General features: G+C 60.0%; 6 protein-coding genes across 6 annotated transcripts; 3 read left to right on the top strand and 3 right to left on the bottom strand.

The window, feature by feature from the left end:
* Positions 1–504: 504 nt before the first annotated feature.
* CcaverHIS019_0311040 (uncharacterized protein) lies at positions 505–7,851 on the bottom strand (the record flags this gene model as incomplete). Its single annotated transcript, XM_060599624.1, has 14 exons — positions 505–1,431; positions 1,464–1,676; positions 1,727–1,866; positions 1,905–2,011; positions 2,048–2,240; positions 2,276–2,507; positions 2,542–2,996; positions 3,030–3,340; positions 3,380–3,537; positions 3,575–4,252; positions 4,289–5,962; positions 6,071–6,645; positions 6,683–7,757; positions 7,816–7,851. The coding sequence occupies 14 exons, from the start codon at positions 7,849–7,851 to the stop codon at positions 505–507; spliced, it is 6,774 nt and encodes a 2,257-aa protein (XP_060456299.1).
* A 318-nt stretch (positions 7,852–8,169) lies between these two features.
* VPS11 (uncharacterized protein) lies at positions 8,170–11,339 on the top strand (the record flags this gene model as incomplete). Its single annotated transcript, XM_060599625.1, has 3 exons — positions 8,170–8,613; positions 8,645–10,924; positions 10,959–11,339. The coding sequence occupies 3 exons, from the start codon at positions 8,170–8,172 to the stop codon at positions 11,337–11,339; spliced, it is 3,105 nt and encodes a 1,034-aa protein (XP_060456300.1).
* A 44-nt stretch (positions 11,340–11,383) lies between these two features.
* Positions 11,384–12,820, bottom strand: BET4 (uncharacterized protein; the record flags this gene model as incomplete). The annotated part of the gene is made up of 8 exons (XM_060599626.1): positions 11,384–11,577; positions 11,614–11,688; positions 11,725–11,808; positions 11,849–12,058; positions 12,128–12,345; positions 12,377–12,504; positions 12,536–12,646; positions 12,791–12,820. 8 exons carry the CDS (start codon positions 12,818–12,820, stop codon positions 11,384–11,386), a joined length of 1,050 nt encoding a protein of 349 aa, XP_060456301.1.
* Positions 12,821–12,867: 47 nt separating this feature from the next.
* On the top strand, positions 12,868–13,913 carry CcaverHIS019_0311070 (uncharacterized protein; the record flags this gene model as incomplete). The annotated part of the gene is made up of 3 exons (XM_060599627.1): positions 12,868–12,875; positions 12,917–13,118; positions 13,155–13,913. The coding sequence occupies 3 exons, from the start codon at positions 12,868–12,870 to the stop codon at positions 13,911–13,913; spliced, it is 969 nt and encodes a 322-aa protein (XP_060456302.1).
* Positions 13,914–13,967: 54 nt separating this feature from the next.
* Positions 13,968–16,180, bottom strand: SAS10 (uncharacterized protein; the record flags this gene model as incomplete). The annotated part of the gene is made up of 3 exons (XM_060599628.1): positions 13,968–15,483; positions 15,517–16,012; positions 16,057–16,180. The coding sequence occupies 3 exons, from the start codon at positions 16,178–16,180 to the stop codon at positions 13,968–13,970; spliced, it is 2,136 nt and encodes a 711-aa protein (XP_060456303.1).
* Positions 16,181–16,390: 210 nt separating this feature from the next.
* On the top strand, positions 16,391–17,128 carry CcaverHIS019_0311090 (uncharacterized protein; the record flags this gene model as incomplete). Its single annotated transcript, XM_060599629.1, has 2 exons — positions 16,391–16,719; positions 16,771–17,128. 2 exons carry the CDS (start codon positions 16,391–16,393, stop codon positions 17,126–17,128), a joined length of 687 nt encoding a protein of 228 aa, XP_060456304.1.
* Between the last annotated feature and the right edge of the window lie 16 nt (positions 17,129–17,144).

Below are 17,144 nucleotides of genomic sequence, written 5' to 3' on the forward strand. Positions count from 1 at the left end.
ATGCAATGTTTTATGCAGTCGGGCAGGGAACAAGGTTTGCACAGCTGTGAAGAAGCAGGAGAGGTTTGGTGTGGCTGTTGCGAGGCAACGTAGCCCAAAGGTCTGGCCAACGTTGGCAAGCGCGACGTCGTCACAAACAAGTCGCGTCGCAAACTGGTTTGGCCCAAGTTTGGCGGCTGATGTGACGTTACGAACCTTACAACCAGTTTGGCTGCAGTAACACGTGCGAGGCACGGCCCTGCACATCATCAAGTGTCTGATCGACGGATGGAACGAGGCGGGCGCCCAAACATTCCTGGATCATGCCAACAAACCCTGTCGCGTCGCAAGATCCTCACGTTGTTCGGGTCTACAGGTCTCCTGGCATTGTCCTACGATCTGGAGCAGGGCCGCCGGAAGCGGCGGGGCCCGCAGTCGTGTTTCAGGATGACAACGTGGGCACTTGTTGGTGCTCGCAGCGTTGGGGTTTGGTACTATACAGGATACAACATGCAGCTTACGATACTACCGGAACGCCATGCGGGTCTGGGCGCGTTCGCGCTGCGGTTCGCGGCTTCGCGTCGCGCTTCGAATCTTCTCGCTGTTCAGCATGGCCTTGCGCACGTCCGCGATCTCGTCGCGCGGCTGTGGTTCAGCCAGGCCGCGCAGCACGCCCTCCAAAGTGGCCACTGCGCGCGCGAGTTTGTGTCCGCTTTTGATGTCTGACGTCGCCTCCCAGTCCTCAATGGCGTTCAGACCACGACCGACGATCGGTGCGGCATCTACCAGTATCTGGGGCGCGGCCGAGGCAACGAACAACACAATGTCGAGGAGGAGGGGAATCGTGAAGGCGCGTAACATGTCGTTGGTGCAGTTTGGGGAGAGCGAGGTGTCAAGTAAACGGCCCCATTCGGGCCAGAGGCGGCGCCAAAAGGCCGCGAGAGCCTCGGTCGTGATTGGTGTTGGGTCTGAGTTCGGGTCCCGGATGGCCAGCGTCGCCAGCCGCATGACGATAAACACCGACTCGCCGAAATGGCTGCCCTCACCGGAAGGGTCGACGACGTTGAGTAATTCCGACCAACCGTACATTGTGAGCGTCGTTGCGCGCGCCAGCACCGGATACAGAGAGACGAGGTCGGCGCGCGCGTGGCCCAGCGTGATGGAGAGAGATGAGTAGAGGATGTGTCCGAAGAGGTGCACTTGCTCGATCACCAACTGGGGCCGAAATCCGCTCAGCAACAAGCCCGTGTTGCCCGGTGCAGCGACCTCAGCCCGCACGATGACGGTCGCGGCCGCATCGAGGAGTCTCATCGTGATCTCAGGGTCTCGCACGGCGGTCAATGTAGGGTGTTCGCGCACGAGGAGAAGGACGCACCCGTGCGACGCCTCGACCAGCACCTTCTCTCGCTCCGTCACTAAGGTTGACGAGTCGTCACTGTCATGGGCAAGGAACTGCGGTCAGCAACGAAGAAGGGCAGACCAACCGCGAGGAGAGATGTCAGGGCTAAAGGGGCGCGAGGCTCCCCTCGGACGGCCGTGAGTGCCGCCTCAAAGATCACAGTCGCCACTGTGTTGTCGGTACCGTGTCGCCGTGCGACCTCGACGGAGACCGGGAAGAGAACCATAATCGCATGGAATCCGACCCTGTATAGCGTCAGGGCGACCGAGAGGAGCGTGGAGGTCTGGTGGAGAAGGGGCTGGCATCAGCTGCTGCAGTAGCAACCCTTTTGCTCGTCGAATAACTCACCACAGCACATGTGGCAGGAGTGAGCTTGAGCACATGCGCACACATCTCGATCACAGGATTGGGGTCGAAGCTGGGCGAGTCCCAGGGCAAGTCCCACTCGCTCACGAGCCTGGCCAAGCGCGAGATGAAGGTGCCGAACTCTGTCCTGTCAGCTGTCATCCCCTCTCCGGAGGCTGACCTTGGGAGCTCTCCTCCGAAAGATTCCCCTTGAGTGTGCTGACGAAATTGGCGAGAGGATGAATCGTCCTCTCGATGACCTTGCGGTGCTCTCGCAGCATATCCGGGCTGCGCTCAGCTGTGCGTCACAGGCCAGCCACTTACAGTTTGCGGAACAGCTGGTCGACCCAAAGTTGCATCGAGTCTTCCGAGTCTTGGGCTGCCAGTTGGACTGCTTCCCCCAAGTACTTGAGGTTGTGATCATGGCCGGGCGCCTGATCTGTTTGCGTCCGGAGCACATGGAGAAGCAGCCCTGCTTTTCCAAACTCCGACAACGACTCTTGCAAGAGTGAGCGGCCTATGGTGTCAGCGCCGGAGAAACGGATGTCACACATGAATCTATGAACGCAGCGTCCTTGCCCGGGCGAGTGATGCTCCACGCAACGCTGACGAAAAGCTGCGGCACAAAGTTGGTGGAGAACTTGAACTTGTTCATGCGCTCTTGTGCCGTGCGCAGCACCTGGATCGCCAGGATCCCATTCTGCGCGTTGGTAGCATTGGTGACGTAGTGCGCTGTAGCCCTTAACGCATCAGCAGCCTGCAACTGGACAGCTTGAACGTTGTGCTGGGGTCAGTTACATTGACAAACAGCAGCTCACCTTGAAGAACACGACGAGTAGGATATCAAGAATATGACGCTCCACCACAAAGTCCCATTCTTGCAGGACAGTCGCAAACTTGATGACGACAGGCACGAAGAGCGAGCCGACAAGTGCTGTCCGCTTACCGTCACCGTCGTGGGTCGTGGAAATGTGGCGGGATGAGTCGAGGATGTTCTTCAGCGCAGGGAGCATGATGGAAGTGATCGCGTCGCAGGGCGTGAGCCATGGTAAATCGCAGGCAGCTGCCGCGAACTGCTGGAAGCGCTGTAGTACGGCCCACTCGCACGGCACACCGGCCGCCAACATGTTCAGGCCGAGTGACAGCGTCGCGGCTCGGATGGTCAACGCGTCGGCCACAGCTGTGAGTGCATGAACGGTGTCTGCCGCGTGAAGAGCTGCGATTGTCTGGACCTGTTCTGTCACGATCTCCTCAATGGCCTTCCAGCCAAGAACTGGCGTCAGAGGGAGGAATGGCTGGAGCTCACTTGGCCAGGAGGGCTTAAGGTTTTGAAGATGTAGAAGCTGGGACAGTAGCGACAGGCGCTGCTCGTCGGTGCTGCCGAACAACAGGTAGTTCTCGAAGGAGAGCGTGAGAGCCTCGAGATGGGCCCCCATCAGGCCCCTCCACATGACCAGATTCTGTGGGCTTGGATCAGTCGAGGGCATTGCGGTGTTGAAGAGCTTCAAGACCAGACCGACAGCCGAGCGTCTCCAGTTCGCCGCATCCACGTCCTGAGTCACACGATCGTCCGCAAGTTCCAGGACAAAAGTGTACAGTCGTTCGCGTATCGCCTCGCTGACGTCAGCCTTCTGGTGGTAGATAGCAGTATCTCACTATTCCACGCTTCCCATTCTGTCGTTCACGAGTGCCTCCATCGGCTTCGGATTGACGGTGAGTAGCTTGAGAAACAGTCGCGCCCGGCTTCTGCGGCGGATCGGCCTGTCGTACAGCGGCCAGAGCGACTCATAGAGTTCCGAGCAGAGGTGGTGAAGCTATCATGTCAGCGAATGAGAGACCCGAGTATCATACGAATCCGACAGGGTTTTCTGCAGCCGGCGCCTTGAGGAGGAGCCAGAGGAAGTCTAGCATCATCTCCGTCGGGTACTCCTTCCTCCTCAGCAGGCTCGCCGCAGCCAGTACCGCATCGGCTTCAAGGGGAATCGTCCTCGTCCGGACTGGCATATTCTTTTTCTTGATGTGCCCCAGGAGCCGCTTAGCCGTGTTCTCGTTATGCAGAGCACTTGCTGTGATATCTTCGGTCTGCACCTCGTAGGCACGCAGAATAGCAATCATGCCCGTCCGGAGCATGTCAATCTCCTCCTCGCTCGGCTCTGCCTTGCCGCTCGCAACGCTGTCACTCTGCAGATCCTCGATGGACGCGACCACATTGGCAAATAACCGAGATAAAAACTCAGCATGGGCGTCATGGGCGATCGGGGTCGAGTTGACGCTCGCAGCCAAGACTATATCGAACCGAGCCTCGTCGTTGAGCTGGGTGAGGTTGTCTAAGTCTACGACAGCCGTAAGAGACTCCCACGGCACGTCGACGCCGGAGCAGGCGAGGACACGGAGCCACCGGCACACGCGCTGTAGTCCTTGAATGTCGTCGCGGGACGTCTCATTTGCCAACGTCCACAGATCTGCCGAGTCGTTGTTTAACGTGTGGCTGTGACGTAAAAGCCGAGGTAGAGCTTTGAAAGCAACTTCCTACATGTCAGCTGATTGTACAATTTCGGAACTCACTTCATGGGACAGATTCCCGATGTCTTCAAGCCAAGCCGTCAAAAGGTCAAGGGTGATGGCGAATGTCACTTTCGCATCCGCCAGCGCTGTGATACGATCGAGGGCCTTTCCAGCGGCCTGCGATGCCGCTGCGTCACCCTTCTCCCATTCGATCACACCCCACCGATCGTCAATGATCTTGCTCTGATCGTATGCGAGTTCTCCGTATAAACCGGGGTCCAGGTCATGCAGGGCTTTGAGCCACGGCTGCGCGTATCCTGCACAGATCTCCGCGCGGCTGGCCTTATAGGCTGCGACCGATGTCCCATCCTTCGCAACAGAGGTAGCGGAGGTGCGCACGCCTGGTGGACGCTTTCGCTTGGCTGCGTAGTTCTTGACGACGTGATGCAATACATCGTCCTCAGCCATGATCCATGACATGGCAGCACCTCCGAGTCGCTCGAGGGCGTAAGGTGCGCACATGCTGGTTGGCCACGCGCGGTTGAAGAGGAGCGAGAAGCCCTGTTCGTTGGCAGTTAGATCGACATCGTCCAGCAATTGCTCGATCACTAGTACTAGCAGCTCAACTGACGGGGAGGCATCCATCAGCAGAGGAAGCGGAAAATTGACCGTCAAGGCGCTATTGTGAATGGCTGCAGGTGTGATGCTCCGTGTGTTGGCGACGCTGCAGAGGCCAAGGAGACGCAGTTGATCGATGAGAATCGAAGCCGCCAAGTCGGAGTGAACGTTGAGGTCGATGTTGAGCGTTTGTCGGATGGTTTTCATCTGGACAGCCTCGTATGCAACACTGGGAGGGTCGACATGTGACGAATGGGTGTCTGTCACTGTCAAGAGACCAGTCGGGTTGGCTGAAGAGGAGTGATATGATGGGTCTGAGGGCGCGCGAAGCAGCGCGGCGCAGTACTGTAGATAACGGGGCCGCCAGAGGAAGTCACCGTCCCGAATGCTCTCTCCCGAGATACGAGCAAACTGGTCCACCGCCAACGAGACCGGAAGGCTACTGTCGTCGAGGATCTTCTGGTACTGGGCCAGGACCGCGGTCAAATCTGTTATATCATCTGCGTCGTCGCCGTCGTTGTCGATATCGTAATGAATTCTCAGGGAGCCCGACGCGATGCCTCTGTTGAGGATTTCCAGTTGCATCCAGACGTGGCTGTGGAGCACGGCGACCTCATCGTAGCTTGCTCCTCCCAGCCTCTCGGGGTCGCGATACAACCGATCAGCAGCCTTCCGGGAAGAGGCTCGGACGTCGGCGGCACTGGCCGAGAACGGATCGCGATGCGAAGGAGGGTTGTGTGGGTTGGCGTAGATCTCGAAGCCCGGTCGGCAGGATCCGCGACGGCCCTTTGCCATGTTATCGGCGCAAGCAACGTGGTAGAAGCGCTGACAGGCGCCCATGCAGGCGTACCCCTGGGCTGTCGCGCCCCAAAGCGGTTCGTGGCACTCGGCGCAAAGTGTGATGTTGAACAAGTTGACGAGTCGGAAATTGTGCTGGCCCACTCGCCGGATTGTCGAGTCAACTGTGCCGCGTGTGCCTCCCCCTCCGAGCATCTTCTCGTCCAGCCGGGGGATGCACTTCGAGAACTGGACATGGACAACCTCGGTCTTTGACGGCTGCGCCTGACCTGGCGCCTGGACGATAACGTTGTACTGGTACGTCTCCTCCTGGTACAACTGGAGGCAACCAGCATGCTTGACGCGTTGGCACAAGGAACATTTCACAGAGAAGCCAACACATGGTTGGTGGCATTCGGCACAAACGATGTGCTCGTCCTTCCGTACTCGCCAAGGGATGTACGAGTGGTCCTCGGTGTCATCCTGGCCTAGAACGTGCTCCTGTCCAGACTCCCACTTGGCCATATGAGCCTCGTGCGTGGCGAGTGCCGGCCGGCGCGCGATTTTGTTATGCCCAACACACTCTGGATAGAACGAAGCCAGGAGGTCGAGGCCGCGAGAGCGGGATTGAATGGGCCCGTGGGCGATAATTTCGATGAGGTCGAGCGCGGCGTCAGGCTTGGCAGAGAAGATGAGAGAGAGTAGTCGGTCGACACGGTAGATGGAGACTAAGTTTAAGGACCTCAAGTCGACAGTGGACGTGATAGCGACAAGGATGTGCGGGACGATGGCGGCGATCTGGATTGCAGCCATCGAGATGTTCCCAGACGCTGTATGCGTTGAGAGGATCCCATGCAGCTTGTCTCTAACTGCACTCGGGATAGGACTGTTCCCACCAGTCGGTGAGAATCGTACCCAGCCTGGTTTGCGCTCTGTGGAATCGTGGGGATCTGCTTCATCGGCGGGATGGACCGAGAACGCGAAAGTTGGCATGGTTGGAGATGGGGACTCTGCAAAGGGGTCTATCGGTCAGCTGGCACACGCTACGCGGGGGCTAACCGTTCCACTCCAAGTTGAGCCTCTCGTGGTCGTCGGCACCACGTTCCCGGGCCAGCTTATGCAGCATTTCCGCCAACCTTCCCTCAATCCATTCGAAGACCTTCTCGCGCAGCACGTCGCCCATGCTGTACAGTCCGTCCACAACCGCCTCCATCATCTCGAGCTGGATTTTGAGGTCGCCCTTGTGGTAGAGCACGGCAGCAATATCCATGCACACCGCCTGTAGGGCGTACGGCGGCTGCAGGAGCCTAAACTTGGTCGTCTTGTAGAGGCAGTCGACGACGAGGAGGCGGCGAACTGCGTTGGCCATGCGTCGGAGGAGGTCAGGGCCAGAGATGGTCGCTGTCGGCTCGAAAGTGAAGTGGTCGGCACCTGTCCGGGCTAAGGGTGAGGAGGCGAACCGCGAGCCACGTCGTCGGTCTTTAGCGGAAGCAGTCCGGGCGGCCTCAGCGGCAGAGGCCTGGCAAGCACCAAAGATGTCGAAGTGCTGCTGCTCGGAGAGGACGAGGAACTTACGCATTTGCTCTACCATATCGTACGTCGAATCAATGTTCCAATCGCCTTCCTGGAGGGGGTAAAGGTCCTCCTCGTCTTCATCAGGAGGCAGATTCGACGCGCTCGAGGTCGAGTTGTGGCCCATGGTCGCCGCCGCGACCGCTTCCCCGAACGCAACGATGCGGTGCTTCGGTTTTGCCCGTGCCATACCACTCGCTTGGCGCGCTGCGAGTGCAGCGCGGTCCAGGAGGTCGGGCGGTGGTGGGCGCGCCTCGAGCCTATCGAGGAGATGTGACAGAAGCTTCTGCGACTCATACTGTCCGCGGTTGGACGTGACACCCACAACCTGGTTCTTGCGTGAGAGCGAGGAGCGCCTGAGGCGGCGGAATCCATCCGAGCCAGAGCTTGTGTTCCCTGGGCTCACCTCGCGTTTGGGACTCGAGGGGACAATGAGGGAGACGATGGGGGATCGGAGCCCGCGCGGTGAGCGTGGAGAGCGCGGAGATGTAGGGGTTGACGGCTGGCCGTCGATGTCGTCGGATAGAGGAGAAGGGTTTAACACGCCATTAGTGGTTTGGATCTGCGGTTAATTCAGAGGCCCCAACGTCGGAGACTGACCTTGGGTCGTGGTCGCGCACCGGGCCGCACACCCAGAGAGCGACGAGCGTCGACATTTGCCTGATCCATCAAGCCAATGTCAGCTGTGCGCTCCTGGTCGTATCAAGAAGAAAATGGTTTAGAGTGAGACATGTAAGAGGAGAGGGGAGTGACGGAAGTGCCAGAGACTGGCGTACACTGCGGTGCTTGAGCCCGGATCGACCTCCACCTCCACTTCCACTTCCACTACGACTTCCACGCGTCTACATTATCCAATCCTCCCCTTTTAAGATGATGAACACGGTGACGTTGATGGAGATGGATGGCCAGGGTGACCTCAGATGTCATCAGCCACTTCCACTTTCTCGCGGCGCCAGCTAGCATCTAGACTCGCCATGGCAGGGCCATCACGAGCCCCAGACACGTCGGCACCTCAATGGCGCCAGTTCACCTTCTTCGACCTCGACAATGTAAAGGATGCAGACGATCTGGCCTCCTCCCCACGCGCAGTCAAGGAACTATCCCCACCATTCGTCGTGACGCCGACGTCGTCCGACTCGCCCCTCCCACCGTCCCTCATCGTGTCCTCTGGCAATACGGTCACTTTGTTTGACCGACACTTTGTCCCCGAGCGATCGTTCCAGGCGTGGGAGGGGAGTGGGCGGACAACAGCGCTCGTAGAGGCTGGTGGCCTCCTGCTCGCTGTGGGGGAAGACGAGGGGAGCCGCCAACCTGTACTCAAAGTCTGGGACCTTACACGAGACGAGAAGCGCCGACGCGGAGAGCCACTGCTCATGCGCAACGTTAAGATCCAGCAAGCGGCCGGGCGGCCACATCCAGTAAGCCACGCTCTGACGATGCTGACTCCAGGTCTCGGCCGTTGCGCTCACCACAAACCTTTCGCACCTCGCCATCGGACTCGGAGACGGAACAGTGTTGCTGTACCGCCACCTTTTACAGAGTCTCACGACGTCGCCGACGGCATTGACCACGCTGCCGAAAGCGCGCACAATCGTCGAGGCTAATGACCGGATGCCGGAGGCCGTCACAGGACTTGGATTCCGCGAAGGCCGGCTCGAGAAGGGAGGTGTAACAGCCACCGCGTTGTTCATCGCCACGACGAATCGTGTGCTCTGTGCACCCGTGTCGACGCGTGGCGGCGAGGCGCGCGTCCTCGACGAGTCGGGCGCCGGGCTCGGCTGTGTAGAGATGGACGCGGAGCGGCAAGAGCTTGTCGTAGCCCGCGACGACGCTATCTACCGCTACTCGCCTGAGGGCCGGGGTGCATGCTACGCTTTTGAGGGCCCCAAGTCGTCCATTGCCGTTGTCAAGCACAACCTGATCATCACGAGCCCGCCGATGCACGCCGGACGGAGGATAAAGGGCAACGACGCTGCCAAGATCACAATCTTCGACCTCGACAACAAGCTTGTCGCGTACACGGGCGTGTTCCGGCACGGGATCCGCGCGCTCTTCGCCCAGTGGGGTAACGTCTACCTGCTTGAGGGCAACGGCGAGGTCGCGCGCCTCGAGGAGCACTCGACGAGTACCAAGCTCGACGTCCTCTACCGGCGCAACCTGTTCGTGCTGGCGCTGAGCCTCGCGCAGACGCAGGGCGTCAACGACCCCGGAATCGCCGAGATCCACCGCCTCTATGGTGACTACCTGTACGGCAAGGGCGACTTTGATGGCGCGATGAGTCAGTTCACCAAGACCCTCGGGTTTGTGCAGCCATCCTACGTCATCCGCAAGTTCCTCGACGCGCAGCGGATGAACAACCTCACCATGTATCTCCAGGAACTGCACTCGCGCGGCCTCGCCAACCCGGATCACACGACCCTGCTGCTCAACTGCTACACGAAGAGCGGGAACAGCGCGAGCCTGGACCAGTTCATCAAGGCTGAGGCTGCTCGCGACGTCGACACGCTTCCCTTCGATCTCGAGACAGCGATTCGCGTGTGCAGGCAGGCAGGCTTCTTCGAGCACGCGACTTACCTCGCACGTAAGTATGGACGACATGAAGAGTACCTGCGCATCCAGATCGAGGACGCCGAGGAGTACAAGGACGCGCTCCAGTACCTGCGGTCTCTCGGACCCAGCGCCTGCGAAGAGAACCTGATCCGGTACGGTCGTGCGCTCCTTCAGCATGAGCCAGCGGCAACGACCGAGCTGCTTATCGACCTCTGCTCTGGGACGTTGGGGCGGAAGAAGGCACACGCCGACATCCACCAAAGCCTTGAGGATGCGCGCGCCAACGGCACAGGTTTGACGTCCTACCTCCCCGCGATGCCAACTCTCGGTGTCAACCGACTGTGGGGTGAGGGACAGGGCCCATCACCTAACGGCGCCAACGGCGCCGAGACGCCGGCTGATGCGCAAGTCAAAGAGGAGGAGGACGCGCCAGCATACACGCCGCCCTCACCACGGCTCTTCTTTGCGCACTTTGTTGACCACCGCGACCTCTTCGTACACTTCCTCGAGGATGTCGCATACGCGCTGTGGAGCCAGCAGGTTGAACCAGCTGTCACACCTGGGCGCGTCGCTCAGCAGCGCGGGATCGAGGACACGGTCGAGCTACCAAGAGATGAGGCTGACCAGCGCGCGGTGTGGAACACGTTACTGGAACTGTACCTCGACTCGACGCGGGGTGAGGGTGACTCGGCCGCCGCCGCGCGTGGCAAGGTTCTGGGGCTGCTGGCTTCAACCAGCATCCCGTACGACCCGATGCACGCGCTCGTCCTTTGCTCGATGGCCGAGTTCACCGAGGGGCTCGTTGGGCTATGGGAGAGCCTGGGAATGTACGAGGATGTGCTGAGGTACTGGATGGAGCGGGACGCGGCCGTAGCCGAGGGCCGCGCCGACGAGAAGGACGTCAATGCTGCCATTGAGGTCATGCGCTACCTCGACATGTACGGGCCCGGCAACCCGAGCCTGTACCCCATGGTGCTGCGGTACATTACGAGCTCGGGCGCTGTGCTGAGCCGGCACAAGAGCAGCCTTCCTCGCATCCTCGAGACGATTGATGCCGAGCGCATCATCCCTCCCTTGGCAGTTGTGCAGCTGCTTAGCCGGAACGGCGTAGCGTCCGTGGGGACAGTCAAGGACTGGTTGAGGGCCAAGGTCGAGGAGACGAGGCAGGAGATCGATGCGGTGAGCTACACACTTCTGGAGGAGCTGACCACAGGACAAGGCCCTTGTGGAGAGCTATCGCTCCGAGACGGCAGTCAAGGAGAAGGATATCGCCGATCTCACCAACACTCGCCAGCCCGAGGTGTTCCAGGTCACACAGTGCGCTGCATGCGGCGGCCAGCTCGACCTGCCCGCCGTTCACTTTATGTGCAAGCACAGCTACCACCAGCGTTGCCTCAGCGACTCGGATCCCGAGTGTATCCTGTGCGCGCAGCAGCATGCCATGGTCCGCGAGCTGCGCAACAACCAGGCGCGTATGGCGGATCGGCACGACCTTTTCCTCGGCGAGGTACACGACGCCGACGACCCATTCGCGGTGGTCGCGGGTGCGTTTAGCCGCGGCCTGTTCCAGAAGGAGGTGCCGCAGGACGTTTAGAGGTCTAGAGACTTGGGGTCTAGCTTGTACATAGCATCATGGCATTATGGTATTCTAGAAATGGCTGGGGATGGCATTTCACCGAGCTCGTGGTACCGCTCTTTCCTGTCCTCGTCGATGACTTCCAGGCGCTCAAGGATAGTCTTGGCATCTGCGCGGTGGACCGCCGCCTCGTCTGTTGGTGCGGATGGCAGGCGCGCGGAGAGGAGGTGGTAGTGGGCGAGCGCGTTCATGCACCCTGGCGTCAGCTGGCTTCACTGCGCTGGTAGCGTACACTTCGAGTCAGGTTCAGCCTCATGCAGTTCCTTGATAGACTCGAGCTCGCGCTGCAACAGCTCGAACGATGGGTCTGGTGTCAGCTAAACGAGGGAGCAAGCCAGCTCACTGGTGCCAACAAGCCATCGATGGTAGAGCCAGCCAGACTGATCTCCGGGGTCGGTCCACAGCGCCTGCGTTACCAGCTCGAACTCTGCATGTCAGCCGTGGGTCTAGCTTCGCCAGCTACCCACCCTTGTCCTTCTCGACCGCAACCTCGTCCTCGGACATCCCCGCCCAAATCTTGGGCAATGTCTTGGTGCGCGAGTGCCACGCCGAAAAATTGGAGAAGTTGGACTCGATCTTCTTGGTCGTGTACTTGAGCTCGTCGGCGGGTGTGCGCTTGGGCGTAAACGATTCCGGGAGCGATTCGTTGATGTACCGCCTATAAGTCCATGCGTGGACTGGGGTTAGCTCTCGGAGGATGCATGGGCTGGACCAGTGGCTCAGCTGCAACCCGCTACGAAACTCACAGTTTCGCGCATCAGCATCGAGGAGCTTCTCGACAAGCCCAATCTCCTTCTTCCAGAATTCGTTGCGCCACCCCTCGCTATCTCCTGGTCCGCGGGGCACGTTCTCGAGGCACCACTTGCGATGCGTCCAGATCCAATACACCTTGGGGTGGACGCGGAGGTATGCCATCGTCAGGCGAAGGTCAGCCTCGAGGAGACCCACAATCTCCTCGTCCGTCCTGCTGTCAGCTTCGTACCATTGGACCTTACGAGGAAGGGAAGAGGCCGCGGGTAAGGATGTGTCGCCGGTAGTTCCACACCGTGTAGAACTCGGGATTGAGATCGAGGAGTTTGTTGGTCTTCTCCAGCGCTTCGAGTGTATATTCGTTGCCCCGTTTCTGGTGTTAATGGAGCAGAGGGAAGGCATACCATTGCAAAGACGTCCTCCTGCAGCTCAGTGTAGGCCTGGATCTTGGAGACCTCTTTAAGGCGGCGCGCCTGTTCCGCTTCCTTGGAGAGACGGGTACGCTTGATTCCGTGCTGTCTGTCAGCTTGTACAACCACTGTCAAGCCAACCATTACAGAGTTAAGCTAATAAATGAACAGAGGAGAGCTGAGTAGAGTAATGGTCGCGAGCATCTTGGTGGCAGCCTACCTCCACATTTACCCGGGCCACCCACTTACAGAGATAATGATTTGCCGCCCAACACTCATTGCAGGTGTGTTCATCTTTCTCCACCCCAACAACAACATCAGCCATCATGTCAGAGTTAGTCTAGCTAAGCTGTCTGCGGATAAAGCTGACGCCAGATACTGGGTCTCGAAGAAGCAGTACTGGTGCAAGTACTGCAACATGTTCATCCGCGACGATGCGGCGCAGCGGAGCCTCCACGAAACTGGCGAGAAGCACAAGGGCAACTTGCAGCGCTTCATCCGCGGCCTGTACAAGGGCGGCGAGCGGGAGAAGCGCGAGAAGGAGGCAGAGAAACGGCAGTTCGAGCGGATCGAGGCGGTGAGCGAACCCTCCCTTACAGTATACTGACGACAGGCAGCGAGGTCCGCCCACTCGTCGGTCGACGGCGCGCGGGGCGCGTACGGCGGCCGGCCGATCATCGACCGTCCGATTGCGTCGTCGTCTAAACCACGACGCGATAAGCCAAGTGGGGATAAGTGGGCGAATTACTCTACGGCGGAGCAGATGGGCCTCGCGGACGAGGAGGGGCCGAGCGCATATGAGATCGAGCAGATGGTGCGGGGGCGAGGGACAAAGGTCGGGCAGTGGGAGGAGGTCGTTGATACCCCTACGCCTCCGCCAGTAGAAGAGAAAATACCTGAGACCGAGGAGGAGGAGCTCGCCAACTTCAAGATCCAGGCTAAGCGGCCACACCGGGATGTGTACGATGACGACGAGGTGGATACGGGGGCGGTTCTGGGATTGAAACTCAAGAACAAGGAGCGCAAGATTGAGGAGGGGGATGTGAAGGGGTTGAAGGAGGAGGAGAGGGGAGGTGCGGGGTTCAGTAAGAACGGGTGGGGGAAGGCAGAGGTGAAGAAGGAGGTCAAGGAGGAGGTCAAGGAGGAGGTCAAGGAGGAGGTCAAGGAGGAGCCTGCGGATGGCACGGAGGTCAAGGCCGAGCCCGACGCCGAGGCCGTCAACGGCGACTTCAAGACCGAACCTGGGAAAGACAAGAAGTCTGAACTCGACGCAACCCCAGTTGCACCCGAACCGCCAGCACCAGCACCAGCCGCATCTGGCGCCTCAATGTTCAAGAAGCGCCGTCCACCACCCTCCTCCCGCAAAAAGTAGAGACCATAGCCTGTTGTAACTGTATTTCTATGATCAAGTGCATACACTCTACCCCTAGAACTTGCGCGACTTGGACACGGTCGTGATGCCGCTCTTCTCGCCGGCATACGCGCCACTCTGGGCCGCCTGTCCGCCCTTGTACACGGCCCGCTGACTCCCGACCTTCTGCTTGGCCTTCTCGTACGCGAGCTTCTTCTTGACACGCGGATTGCGACCCGTCTTGGACCGGCGTGGCGTGAGACCACGGTTCTTCTCGATAGCACGCGACACCCCACGCGGACCCTCGGAGCTCTCGTCCTCGAAAGCAGCAAACTTGGCCTCGCGGAAGTCTTCGTGAGCCTCCTCCTTGGCAGCGTCCTTGGCAACCTTGCGCCGCTTCACGAGGTCGTAGTATTCCTCGGCCTCGTCTGCTCCCTCGCCCTCCTCGTCGCGCACCTCGCGTGCGCGCTTGCGGTCGCTCTCGGTCCAATCGCCACCGAGGTCCTCTCCACCGTCGCCCTTGGGTGCGTTCTTCCGAAGCGCAGCGTCCCGCGCAGCTTGGCGAGAACGGTAGGGAATGTCGTCGTCGCCACCTGCGCGGCGGTCGCGCGCAGCAGAACGGCGGTTCGCCATGCTGTTGATCTTCTGGGTGTGGAACTGGAGCGAGCGCTTGCGGTGCTCCTTGTCCCCCGCGTCCGCGTCCGTGAGCTCCAGCAGGTCGCCCAGGGTCTCGTCCTCGGCCGACAGCTTGGGCGCCTTCTTGCTCTTCTTCTTGGTTGCGATGAACTCGGGCTCGGCGAGTGGCGTGAAGGCAACAGGTGCGGGCTCCTCATCCTCCTCCTCGTCCTCGGCAGCCTTGGACTTCTTCTTACGGCCGCGCTCCTTCTTCTTCCCCTTCTTCTCCTTCTCCTTCTTCTCCTTCTTTTCCTTCTTGGATTTGGCCTTGAGCGGGGCGTCCTGGTCCGCGAGCAATCCATCGAGCTCGTCGTCCTCAAGCCCAGCCTGGTGCCAGAGGTTGCTGTCCTCCTCCTCTTCCTCATCCATCCTGTCGAACTCGTCGAGCGTCATGCCCTCGGCGCCAGGCAGCTCGCCCGCGAGCATGCGCGCCATGAGCTCGCGCTTGGCTTCGGCCATGTCCTCGTCCTCGTCCTCGTCGGGGCGCACGAACAGCTCAGGGCCCTTGTCCGACACGGAGCCAGCATCGAAGTCGAGGTCCTCGAGCGCAGCCAAGCCCTGTTTGAGCTCAAGAAGTCGGCTGATGACGGGGTGGCTCGAGAGGTCCGGTCGCTCGTCGGCAGGCAGCGCGCACAGGTGGATGTAGAATGCGAGCGTGGTGGCGTACGTCAACAGCGTCTGGTAATGCAGGTATCCGAGGCCCTTGTGCAGCGTCTCCTCGCCCTGCGCCTCGGCTTCCATCTTGGCAATTCCGGCGCTGGTCTTGCGAAGCTTCCGGAGGATGAGTGGGAAGTCACGCGCCAGTGCAAGCTTGAGAGGCTCGTGGCTGGCCAGGTGGCGGAGAAGTGTCGGCGCGTCGTCCGTCTCGGGTGCAGCAACCACCACACGCGCCTCTTCAGCTTCTTCTGTCTCCGGACTGCTGTCAGCTCATCCAACACTCAGAACTCACGCAGCGTACTCGACCTCGACGTCGTCGAGACCCCAGTCCTCGGCACCCGAGAGGGCCTCGCGCGCCCGCTTCTGAAGCTTGCGCACCTCTTTTTCCTCGAGCTCGCGATCCTCCTCGCGTTTATCGTCATACGCACCTTCGTCCTCCTTCTCGCGCCGTGTACTAGGACGCGAGTAGTACTGCCGGCCCCATCCCTCCTCCTCGGACTCGGAGCCCGAGTCCTCCTCGGAATCGTCTTCAGAGTAGTCATCCGAGTCCTCTTCCTCCTTCCCAAAACGTCCTTTGGTCGAGAGGTCAGGCTTGGCCTTGGACAGACGCTTCAGTTGCTTGGGCTCTGCCCACTCCTCCTCGCCTTCCTCATACTCCTCTTCGGCGTCCTCATCACGTCCGAACTTGTGCACGTTCAAGCCCAGGACCTCGTCACCGTCGGCGCCGATGTCGCCATCAGACTCCTCTTCGTGCGGGTCGATCATGATCTGGTCCCGCTTGAACATGTCTGATGTCAGCTCCGGACGGATGAGTGGATGAGCCGACACTCACAGTCGTCAACGCCGCCCTCCTGCAGCGTGTCCTCGTACGACTCAATCCTCTTGATGCTCGCTCCCGGAGCCTCCTTGGCCTTTGTGGGCGCGGCCGCGCCATTGGATCTCCTCTTGCGTCCCATTCTGTGATGTTGGTGTTGGTGACTTGCTGGGCGTCCATGCCCTCCACCATCTCAACCACAACTTTTGACGCACGTGACTTGGACGGAAGCAAAATCCACAGTCGCCACCCAACATCAACGTTATCCTCGCCACTCGACAACATCCACTTCCCCTCGCTTCTCTACCTCTTTATCTACCCCGCGACACTTAACTCAGATAACCGATCCGGCATGCGCGTCCACCTCCGGCTTCCCTCCCCGCTGGGCGTCACGGCTCTCCATGTCCCAGCCACCGCGATGGCCGGCACCCTCCTCCCGGACTGGGATGCGTTCCTGCGCACCCGCGCACGCATCGTTGACGCGAACACGCCGCTATCCGAGTTGAGCGTCAATGGTCTCGTCGAGATCGAGGTTGTTCCCCGTCTCCGTGGAGGCAAGGGCGGTTTCGGCGCCAACCTCCGTTCGCAGGGTGGGCGGATGAGCGCAAGCAAAAGCACCAACTTTGATAGCTGCAAGGACCTGAACGGGCGGCGGCTCGGTACCGTTAAGGAGGCCCAGAAGTGAGTATCCCTTATTCTGGATGGAGAGAGAAGACGCAGAGCTAACGGCAGACAAGCCGACCTGATCGAGAACTGGGACGAGATGCAGACCAAGGCCAAGGCCGAGGAGCGCTCCAAGCTAGAGGCGCTGGAGCGCAAGCTCGGTGTTAGCTCTAACGCCGATGTGGGCGAGGTCGACGTTGAGGAGCTGGCGCGCAAGAAGCACAAGTTTGACGACAGCAAGTTCCTCGAGGAAAGCCGTGAGATCAAGGACAACGTCCGGTCAGCCGTGGGTGCAGCGCTGCTGAAGAAGAGGAAGAAGACGAAGGCGCCTGGCCCAGACGGCAAAGCATTGGGTGTCAAGGAAGCTGCCAAAGTGGCGCAGAAGAAGGTCGGGGTCAAGACTGCCAGCGCCAAGCTCGCAGCGTAGCTTGAGAGTGTTGTAG

The sequence above is a fragment of the Cutaneotrichosporon cavernicola genome, assembly GCF_030864355.1.
Source record: "Cutaneotrichosporon cavernicola HIS019 DNA, chromosome: 3".
Lineage (NCBI taxonomy): Eukaryota > Fungi > Basidiomycota > Tremellomycetes > Trichosporonales > Trichosporonaceae > Cutaneotrichosporon > Cutaneotrichosporon cavernicola.